This window comes from Odontesthes bonariensis, chromosome 4, assembly GCF_027942865.1.
Source record: "Odontesthes bonariensis isolate fOdoBon6 chromosome 4, fOdoBon6.hap1, whole genome shotgun sequence".
NCBI classification, from domain to species: domain Eukaryota; kingdom Metazoa; phylum Chordata; class Actinopteri; order Atheriniformes; family Atherinopsidae; genus Odontesthes; species Odontesthes bonariensis.
Window position 1 is genome coordinate 6661269 of NC_134509.1, and position 9226 is coordinate 6670494.

The 9226-nt window shown below is 40.5% G+C and overlaps 1 protein-coding gene across 1 annotated transcript; it reads left to right on the forward strand.

Moving 5' to 3' along the window:
- The first annotated feature begins 2913 nt into the window (after positions 1–2913).
- dand5 (DAN domain family, member 5) lies at positions 2914–3905 on the forward strand. Its single transcript, XM_075462340.1, has 2 exons — positions 2914–3381; positions 3606–3905. Exons 1-2 carry the CDS (start codon positions 2914–2916, stop codon positions 3903–3905), a joined length of 768 nt encoding a protein of 255 aa, XP_075318455.1.
- The last annotated feature ends 5321 nt before the right edge of the window (positions 3906–9226 follow it).

The following is a 9226-nucleotide window of genomic DNA, read 5'->3' on the forward strand; positions in this document are numbered from 1 at the left end:
TAGACAAGTCAAACATGTCTACGGTACTTTTGAATGAAAGTTGTGGCTTTTAGGTGTCAAACACAGGTAAGGTCTGTTGTTCTGGGTTTTCAGAGCTGAAAAAAAGAAACAAGGTTTGGGATGGTGGCCTCTAATTCTACTATTCTCGTATGGCCAGCTAATAAATATGTCAGAAAGAATAAAGTACGCAGTAGAACTGAATCTATCTTGCTGCTAGTTGAGAGCTTAGGCTTTGTTTTTTTTTATAAAACGTGTGCACTATTTGAAAACAGCCTCCTGGAAAAACTTTAACTGTCCACAAAAAGGTTTATTTTTCGGGCTCTGAAGAAGTTATACTTATAGAATAAAAAAGGTTTAATATATCAAACCTTTGGCATTCATTTTAAATTCTTATGCTAGCCCCTTTGTTTATTAATATATTAAAAAAGCAATATTTGTGTGTCTGGAAAATGATGGTGTGGAACATCTCATCAGGCTTGAAAGGTCATTTTTGCTAGGCTGATCATTTGTTTTCTAACTTCTGTGCCAATGATGACGCTTGTATTACTCTTCTGTTTCTATTCTGAGGGCTATATTTTCTGTAGAGTCTCTCAAAACTTTGTGTTTTTGATTGTTCATAACTGTTCAACTGTGTGAGGAGTTAACGGCTATGCTTGACCAGAACTGCTAAAATTCACTTTATGTCATGTGTTGTTACTTTATAGCTGGCGAAGTTTAAGGTGTGCAGGCTACTTAAACAGCAGATTCAAACATTACATGCTGTCCCGTAGTTACCTGACCTTTTCATTGGTGTCATAAAACATTCCACTTCTTTCTGTCACCATAAACCAGGAACTGCACTTTAAAGCAGAATGTGACCATTTAGTATTGTTTTTCTTCTGCTCAGGTTTCGTTATCTTAGAAGTGAACTGAAGCCTCTGCGTGCATTAACTCTACTCTGGATAAGCTGTATCAAGCTGTAGGCCAGCCTTTTTATTGTAACTTATAAAATACACATGAACACTTGTTAAATTAAGTCATCCATTAACTGTATTTGTTCACCTGTTTGCTAACATCCACCTGACAGTGACATAGTCTCCTCAAATTAGCAACTTTATTGTGTTGTGTCATGTTATCACACGCCCTTTGATTCCATATTCATTAATGATAGAAAACACTATACTCCAGGATGTAAGGATATTATGGATACTACATGCAGAGCATAACAAGAAACCCAAAGTTTATTTCCTCTTTTCCTTATTAAAACAAAGACAGATTCTATCAAATCTGGTATTTTGTGGACTGGCACAGGTTCAAGTTGGTATTTAGGTCCCGTGTTTATGGGTCACTTACTTCACAGGATCAAGCCTATCACCTCCCTGAGTTGCTTTGTGCTCATAGTTAACACTGTGGTTCCTTTTATTGACCGCATTTTCCCAGCAGGAAGTTGTGAAAAAAAGGTCAATAAACCTGAAAGAAAGAGAGCTTGTGACAAATTTTCCATAGTCTATCATTGCAGCAGTTGGGCAGGAAGAAGAGAGATAGTTTGCAAACGGTGCCCTCTTGTGGAAAAAAATAAATACTCAGCAGCTATGTGCAGGAAGTGATTAAGCCATGATACTACTGAAAGCATCCACATACATCTTAAATTCATGCCAATCCTACGGTTGTAGACAGAGGAGGGGAAAGTGTTTCTCAATGCCCAGGTAGCACACATGTGAAAGTCAAACACTCTTTCAATTGGAACACTGTCGGCTAGTCAGTCAGTGTGTGATCAGGTCATGGGTGATGGAGCACAATGCCATCTAATGGCATAATGATGGGATGTCAAGGGAGAGGCTTAAAAGCTGCTTTCAGGAATAAATGCACAGGAAACAGCTTGTTTACACAGGGAACTTAAACTCATTATTGTTTTACAATCAAAGGCATGAAGCGAGAGTATTTTTCAAGTGTTCAGTTGAAAGTGAGATGGTAAAATAGGTTGTTTTAGGCAGCAAGTATGCTCTCTTTTTTTCCAATTTCCTCTTAGTAAGTCTTTGATTTGAAAAAATATCTGATCTACAGATTCAGTTCAAGATATAACATATAGAGTATGATAAAAGTTAATACGTTTTATTATCACAAAATCTATATTATTATTATTCTATATTCAGTCTTTCTTGTTTGTTAGATTTTTGGTGGAACAAAAACGTTTTTTTTTTATTTATTCAAAGAAATTACAGGACAGAGAAAGAGGTATCAGTCAAATGTTTTTGCTTGCTGTTGTGACAGTTTGTGTATCTCATAAATCCTTTGCCGTGACCATGTCTCACTGCACTTGAGCACTTCAGGGCACAGGCTATGGGAGATTTGAAACTACCACAAAAGGTTGCAAAATCACAAAAGTGCTTACTCTTTGCCGAACTTCAGAAGGACAAAAATGTTGATTTTTACCTGAGTGTTTATTAAACCTCTTTATCTATTGCTTTTTTAAACTCTAAGCAAAAGCTAAAACGCCGTTTACATTAGTAAAATCAACCTAGATTTCATCATTTTGAAACCTAGAGATCAAATTTGCCCTTTCAGATGTTTTTATGAGCATGTTTTTAATACTTACCATAAATCTGAGGACCCTCTCTGTCTGGCAACCATCCACGACCTGGACTTTGAAGCTTGGTGTGATGTCTGATCTGGTGTGGGAACTGCGACGCCTTCTTTGCGTTAAAGCGCAGGTGAGAACTGGCAGCTGCCTATAAGAAGGCTCCTTCCACAACACAGACGAAGCACTGACAGCAAGGTTGCCATTCGGAACCTTGGACCATGATCCACCAGACAAAGTTATTCTTTATTTAGTTTTTGTCGTTGAAAATTTTCCTTAATTCTAGTTTTGAAAATTATTGTAGAATTCCAGTTTCTTACCTATTTTGAGTATTATCCTTTTTTTTCCGTCAGACTATGGCTTTCTTGATTAGTTTAATCTTTTTGCTGAGTTGGACAGCTGTAGCAGTTACATTTCCCTACAATACTCCTGTGAAAGAATCAAGGTTTGAATTTGAGTCATCTGGCAGCAGACCAGATGAACCTGTCCAGGGTACAGTCAAGGTTGTGCAGCTGGACCCTCGCACGTTGACCCAGTCAGGGTTCTTCAGAAGAGGACTCACCCCCAGAAGAGCCATTTCTCACAGCTCCAGACTGCCCTTCCCTGCTTTCCTGTCTCGTGGGCGTCCAGGTCAGGCTTCGACCCACAAAGCCGCTGTAAATCCACTACACACCCTGCGCCCTAAAGGTCCCACAGAGATGGAGCTGAAGAAGAAGCAAGGGCTGCAGATGTGGCAGAGAGCCATGGGTAAAGGTGGCAAAACGCCACTGCCTGTCAGCCTGAAGGATGCCAAACAAACATGCACTGCAGTGCCTTTCACTCAGGTAAGAAGAAGAAAAAAAAAGTCTTCTGAATGAACTTATTTGGAAAAAAAACCTTGAAAAAAAACATTAAGAGAAATGCATTCTTTACACAGCTAAATAACACTGCAAACCTTCCATTGTAAAGAGGTGCTAATTTTTCACTGACAGTTTGAGAGATGTCTGTTTACTCTTGAAGCTGCCACTGTGTTTATCCCAAACTCGACCCTTTCTTATCATCTTCCCAGCATGTGACGGCAGATGGATGCCAAACAGTAACAGTGCACAACAAGCTGTGTTTCGGCCAGTGCAGCTCCCTCTTTGTCCCATCAGAGGGGGAGTTTTCCGAACTGAGTCCCGGGACAGGAGCCTTCCACCACAGGGCCCCCTGCTCCCGCTGTGCCCCATCAAAAGCTCAAACCGTCACTGTGCCTCTGCGGTGTGAAGCTGAGGTTCGGGAGAGGCGAGTGATGGTGGTGGAGGAGTGCAAGTGTGAGACAAGGCGGGAGGAGCAGGGTGCTGAGGCTGCAGCCTCCACATATCTGTAACTGTATTACAGCTGTGACAACAAGACTACTAAATGCACTCGGTATGTATGTGTGTCCGAATTTGACTCATCTGAATATGTTATTCAGTGTAAAAACGTCTGGTGGCTTATCCCACCATAGATTGTCGACAAATGACCTTAATTTCTGTCATGCAGTTTTCTGTTCCATAAGATGGAGCTGTCCACATTGGACTTCAACACTTTTTTTAAAGTAATTTAAACGGAAACATTTTGATCTGTGATTGTCATTAAAATGTCCTCTTTTTCCACTTACCTTTTGCCTGGTCTTGCTAATTAGTTTCCTACCAGCACTGTCAAATTCACAAGTGCAATTTAGTTTGCATGCAAAGCTCAAGTAAAAACACAAAGAACATTTGTCGTTGTTGTTTTCTTTTTCTTTTTTTTTTGGCCCTCTCTCGTATTCAAGCATTCAAGTGTTAGTTCCTATATTTTATTAAAAAGCCATGTTCCACCGACTTTTAGCACATACCACTTACATCTGAAAGCACCAAACTGGAGAGCAAACGAGCTATTGAGCATAGGTACTTAGCCGTAAGCAAACATAATTGTTTCAGCATGGTCTCCTGAATTATGTATAGGAGCCATTCTCATGCCCAATGTCTTTTCAGAGTGGTTGTGGGAATTTGAACATCCTTCACCACAGATGCACTTGAGCAAGCGGGCATGTGTGATTATGTGCGTATGAGCTTTTCTCTTTCAGTTAAGGCCCATAAAACCTATTATTCATTTATATCCTGGCACCTGGGGCTGGTAAAGTGAACTCATCCCTCACATCCCAACATACATTCCCAGAGGGGCATAAAGAAGGGGGCTCTTTACGTCGCCTTGGCATGCTGTCAAAATGACTGCTTAGATGTCCATTTGCATTCACGTGGGTCGTCCGAAAAAAGTGAAAGCGTTCATTGCGCTACGGGGGGTTTCCATTGAGTGCCTTGGATTCTATTAGCATGTGATTAACATCTTGGGTTGATGGCTATATTTTCCAAGATTGATGAGACAAATATTTGCCCAGGTCTTAACTGTGAAGAACTAGGGGCCACTTTTAATCAAGCACTTGTATTTTTCCAAATACGAGGGATGAGAGGTTGGGAAGCTCGTAGAGCTGTGATCAAATTCAGCTTTTTTCAGTTCTCAACAGTAAGGAGGGCTTTTTGTAAACTGCCAACCTCTCGTTGTACAGAGCTAAATCTGTGTGGTATTAGTCATAACTCTCTGTCACGTTTCATGTCGCGTTTCACTTACGAACTATAATAATCATATCATGAAGATGTTGCTGAAAGAAGAGGCACGATCCAACTGACTTTTCTCCAAATACTGCAGTCTTTTTCCAATTCTATCTGGAAAATAGATAGATTAAAAAAAAAGGGAAAATGGGCATTGTGGAGGGATGGAAAGAGGGATGAAGGGGAGGAAGAAAGGGAGGAGAAAAGGGAAGAGGAGGGTGGTTGTTGATTGAACAAACAAGGAGCACAAGAGAGTGCACCACTTAGCAAGACAGATGTTAGCCCCCTTTCTCATTGTGGGATCCGATGGAGCACTCCTGTGTCATTAAGGATGGCCTGGTTCCCATGGCGAGGGGAAAGGAAAGGAGAAAAAGAAGGAGGGCCCACTGCCAAGTTCAGCGCCTCAGGGATCAGATCAGCGTCACGGGGTGCTAAGCGGCCTAGTTAGCGCTTTAGAACGCACAATAAGCTGCCTGCTCTTTCACTGTGTGTGTAGGCCTTTTAACTGTCAGACATGGAAATGGTTGAGAGATGTGTGGGACAGGGGAACTCAAACAAAATCAGTTCAGTCAAGGAGTATCATGGGGTATTATAGATTTTTGCTCATTATTCAGGAGTTTTACTTTTACGAAAAAGATCTTCATGCGGCTATAGGTGCAACCATTTCATTTAAGGACTGTGTTTGAAACACTTTTGAGCTAACCAACCAGCAGAGCACTACTGGAAAGGGAAAGTCTTCCAGACTTTCGTCAGCCACTTGAGACTTGGTTGGAGCGAAACCATCATGATACTTTGGACCAGACTGGACGGCGGATCTGGCGTCAGCTAGAGTGTGAACAGGGGGTCCCTTATGCACTCTCTGAAAACAAATCTGGATGGTGGTTGGCTACGCCAGGATGAATATTCGCAAGTTTCATGATGATGAGTTAAGTCACAGGCGAGACAGAGTGTTCTCACCTAAGTCCCATCAGGACAGGTGCACTGCTGTAGGTGTCAGGCTCCAGGTGAGAGGGTGTCTGTTCCACAGCTAACATCTACCACCCCTCAGATACGGTGGTACATACTCGCTGTGTGGTGTTAGTCTGGACCAGCTGGTCAGAGTTGGCTCTGCTGGAGATGGTGCCCCGGGCTAAGCCTGCCAGCCTACTGCCATTCTGCCTGGCTGCCAGCCCACCTGCCAGGCTGTTTGCTGGGTTCTGGGAGAACAAAGATAGGTGTAGCCCTATCAACATCAAAGTTTGTCACTGGATGAAATCCTCTGGTAGTTTTACTATCTGAAACTACCACCCTGCAGACAGTACCACAACTAATGTTTAGAGTAAATTATGGGTAAATGTTTGTTAATCTGACACTAGATGTGAAATTACGGCAAAAATTACAGAGAAATGTTAAAATTTTGGTCATCCCGATCACAACACATCAGGTGAGGAGGGTTTAATATATCTTTTCATCATTTACATATAGTTTTATCAGAAGTTGGACCACAGTTTATCTTTAGTTCAAGCTTGACTGATAGTAAGCCTGATAGTAGCAGCCCTTGAAACAAAGATACCATGGGATACATCAAATTCAGATTAAAGAAAAGAAAAAAATGAATACCTTGTTTCAGTGAAAGCTAGTCAGTAAAAATAAACTCCCTTGATCTGACTAAGTGATCATGGTATAAATAAAAGATGCTGTCAGATGATCTGATAGCACCAGAAGTGAAACAGAGATTTCAAAAGCGTGGAAATGTACGAAGATCATATTGCTTGGCTTGAGTGATAAAACATACTTTCATGCAATCAAACCACTGAACTAGTAGTGACAACTGTAACTGAGCAAAGGTTGCTAAAAGGGAAAATCCAAAGTGAGAAAAATGTGAGAGAAAGGACTGAACCCAGGAGAAGTTGAGAACAAAAAGTTGTTTTTGACAATCAGAAACTTCGTGTTTTGTACAGTGGAGAAAATCTCAGGAGACTACAAGGTATAAGGTGCAACCTAAGAAAGCCCGGGTTTAAAATATCTAAATGTTTAAAATATCGCATTGTTCAACTTCTAACTGGTTGATTTCACTTCAATTTCTTATACCGCTTAAAGTGGTGGCATCGCTGTAAATCAATCAAATGCATGAGACTGAAAAAGTTTCTCCCATTCATCGTGGCAGAATGGGTTGTGTCAATGCTCAGAAACTTTTCTGGGCAACAAAATTGTTATGTATATTGTTATATTAATTTTAACAGGCTCAAGGTTTTTCATTTCGTGAAACTGTCACAAATGTGATATTGCTAAGCTTTTAAATTTTCAAAAATGCAGGAGGTAGCAGAGAGTGGATGGAGGCATCGATGGTGTTGGGACAATGGAACCAGGTTCAAGTGCAATCATTCACCAATAACCTTTTATTTTTCAACTTTTCTGCAGTTGGTTTAAAAGACATTGTTCCATTTAGACATTAAAAACAAATCAAATCAAATCAAATCAAATCAAATTTATTTATATAGCACATTTCATGTACAAACAGTTCAAATTGCTTTACATAAAATAAAAGCATTGCAGCAGGGAGTGCAAGAAGCATTAAAAATACATAAAAGAATATAAAGAGAAACAAATAAAATCATTTAAATGAATTTAAAAACAGGCAACAGTCTAGATAAGTTAAAAGATATTTCATGCATAGACACATGAGAAAAGAAATGTCTTTAACCTGGATTTAAAAATGTCTACATTTGGTGAAAGTTTAATCTCCACTGGCAGTTTGTTCCACTTGTTTGCAGCATAACAGCTAAATGCTGCTTCTCCATGTTTAGTCTGGACTCTGGACTGGACCAGCTGACCTGAGTCCTTGGATCTAAGAGCTCTGCTGGGTTTATATTCTCTGAACATATCACAGATGTATTTTGGGCCTAAACCATTCTGGGATTTGTAAACCATCAGCAGGCTTTTAAAATCTATTCTGTGACTGACTGGAAGCCAGAGTAAAGATTTTAAAGCTGCTGTGATGTGTTCAGATCTCTTAGTCCGGGTTAAAACTCTAGCAGCAGCGTTCTGGATGAGCTGCAGATGTTTAATGCTCTTTTTGGGAAGTCCAGTCAAAAGAGCATTACAGTGATGGAGTCTGCTGGAGATGAATGCATGGATGAGTTTCTCCTGGTCTTTTTGGGAGAGGAAACCTTTAATTCTGTTGATGTTTCTGAGATGGTAAAAAGCTGCCTTGGTGACAGCTTTGATGTGGCTGCTGAAAGTCAGATATGAGTCTATCAACACTCCGAGGTTACGAACTTGGTCAGTGATTGTAAGGTCCCAAGTCTCAAGATATTTACCAACGCTGACCCTCTTCTCTTTGCTCCCAAACAGAATGATCTCTGTTTTGCCTTCATTTAATTGTAGAAAATTCTCTCTCATCCAGGTGTTTACTTCCTCCAGACTGACTCAGTACTTCTGCTGGGCTGCAGTCGTCCGGTGACAGAGACACATAAAGTTGTGTATCGTCTGCATAACTGTGATAATTGATGTTAAAATTCTGCAATATCTGACCCAAAGGGAGCATATACAAGTGAAACAGAAGAGGTCCAAGAATTGACCCCTGGGGGACTTCTCAAGTCATGGCCACTCGCTCAGATTCATAGAAACATGGACAGAAACATTCACAAACATAAAAATGGTTTGGGTTATGGATAATAAACATGTGGTTAGGCCTAAATAATATCGAACAATCTGCAGGTTTGCATCAGGTTGCCGAACACTTCCCCGTACCTCTTACATGTTTTGAGATTGGGCCGTATATTCATTTTTCTGCAGAGACACTTTTACAGAGTTCATGTCCAGACTGTTGATGAGTCATTCCAGAACTTTCAGAGTTTTCCTGACTGTATTTTTGGATGTTATGCTTTAGGTTGTCTTTGGTAAAGGTTTCTTAATCCATTGCTTTCTGTCCTAACCAGTCTCTCAGTATCCTTCAAGACCCATGGTGCAATAACTCAGTTCAACAGTCAGATTTTAAAAGTCTGTTAGTGACTACCAACTGTTTTAGGCACTTGAAATGCTTTAGAAGTTTTCTTCCTCTCATCTGTGCCCTGCCACAAACCTGTCTCACACATTC

What these genes read in the sequence shown, in the direction of transcription:
- dand5 (XM_075462340.1), top strand. Translation starts at nt 2,914, where the DNA reads ATGGCTTTCTTGATTAGTTTAATCTTTTTGCTGAGTTGGACAGCTGTA. An exon ending in CTGCAGTGCCTTTCACTCAG is followed by an intron (nt 3,382 to 3,605) that starts GTAAGAAGAAGA and finishes TCATCTTCCCAG; the next exon opens with CATGTGACGGCAGATGGATG.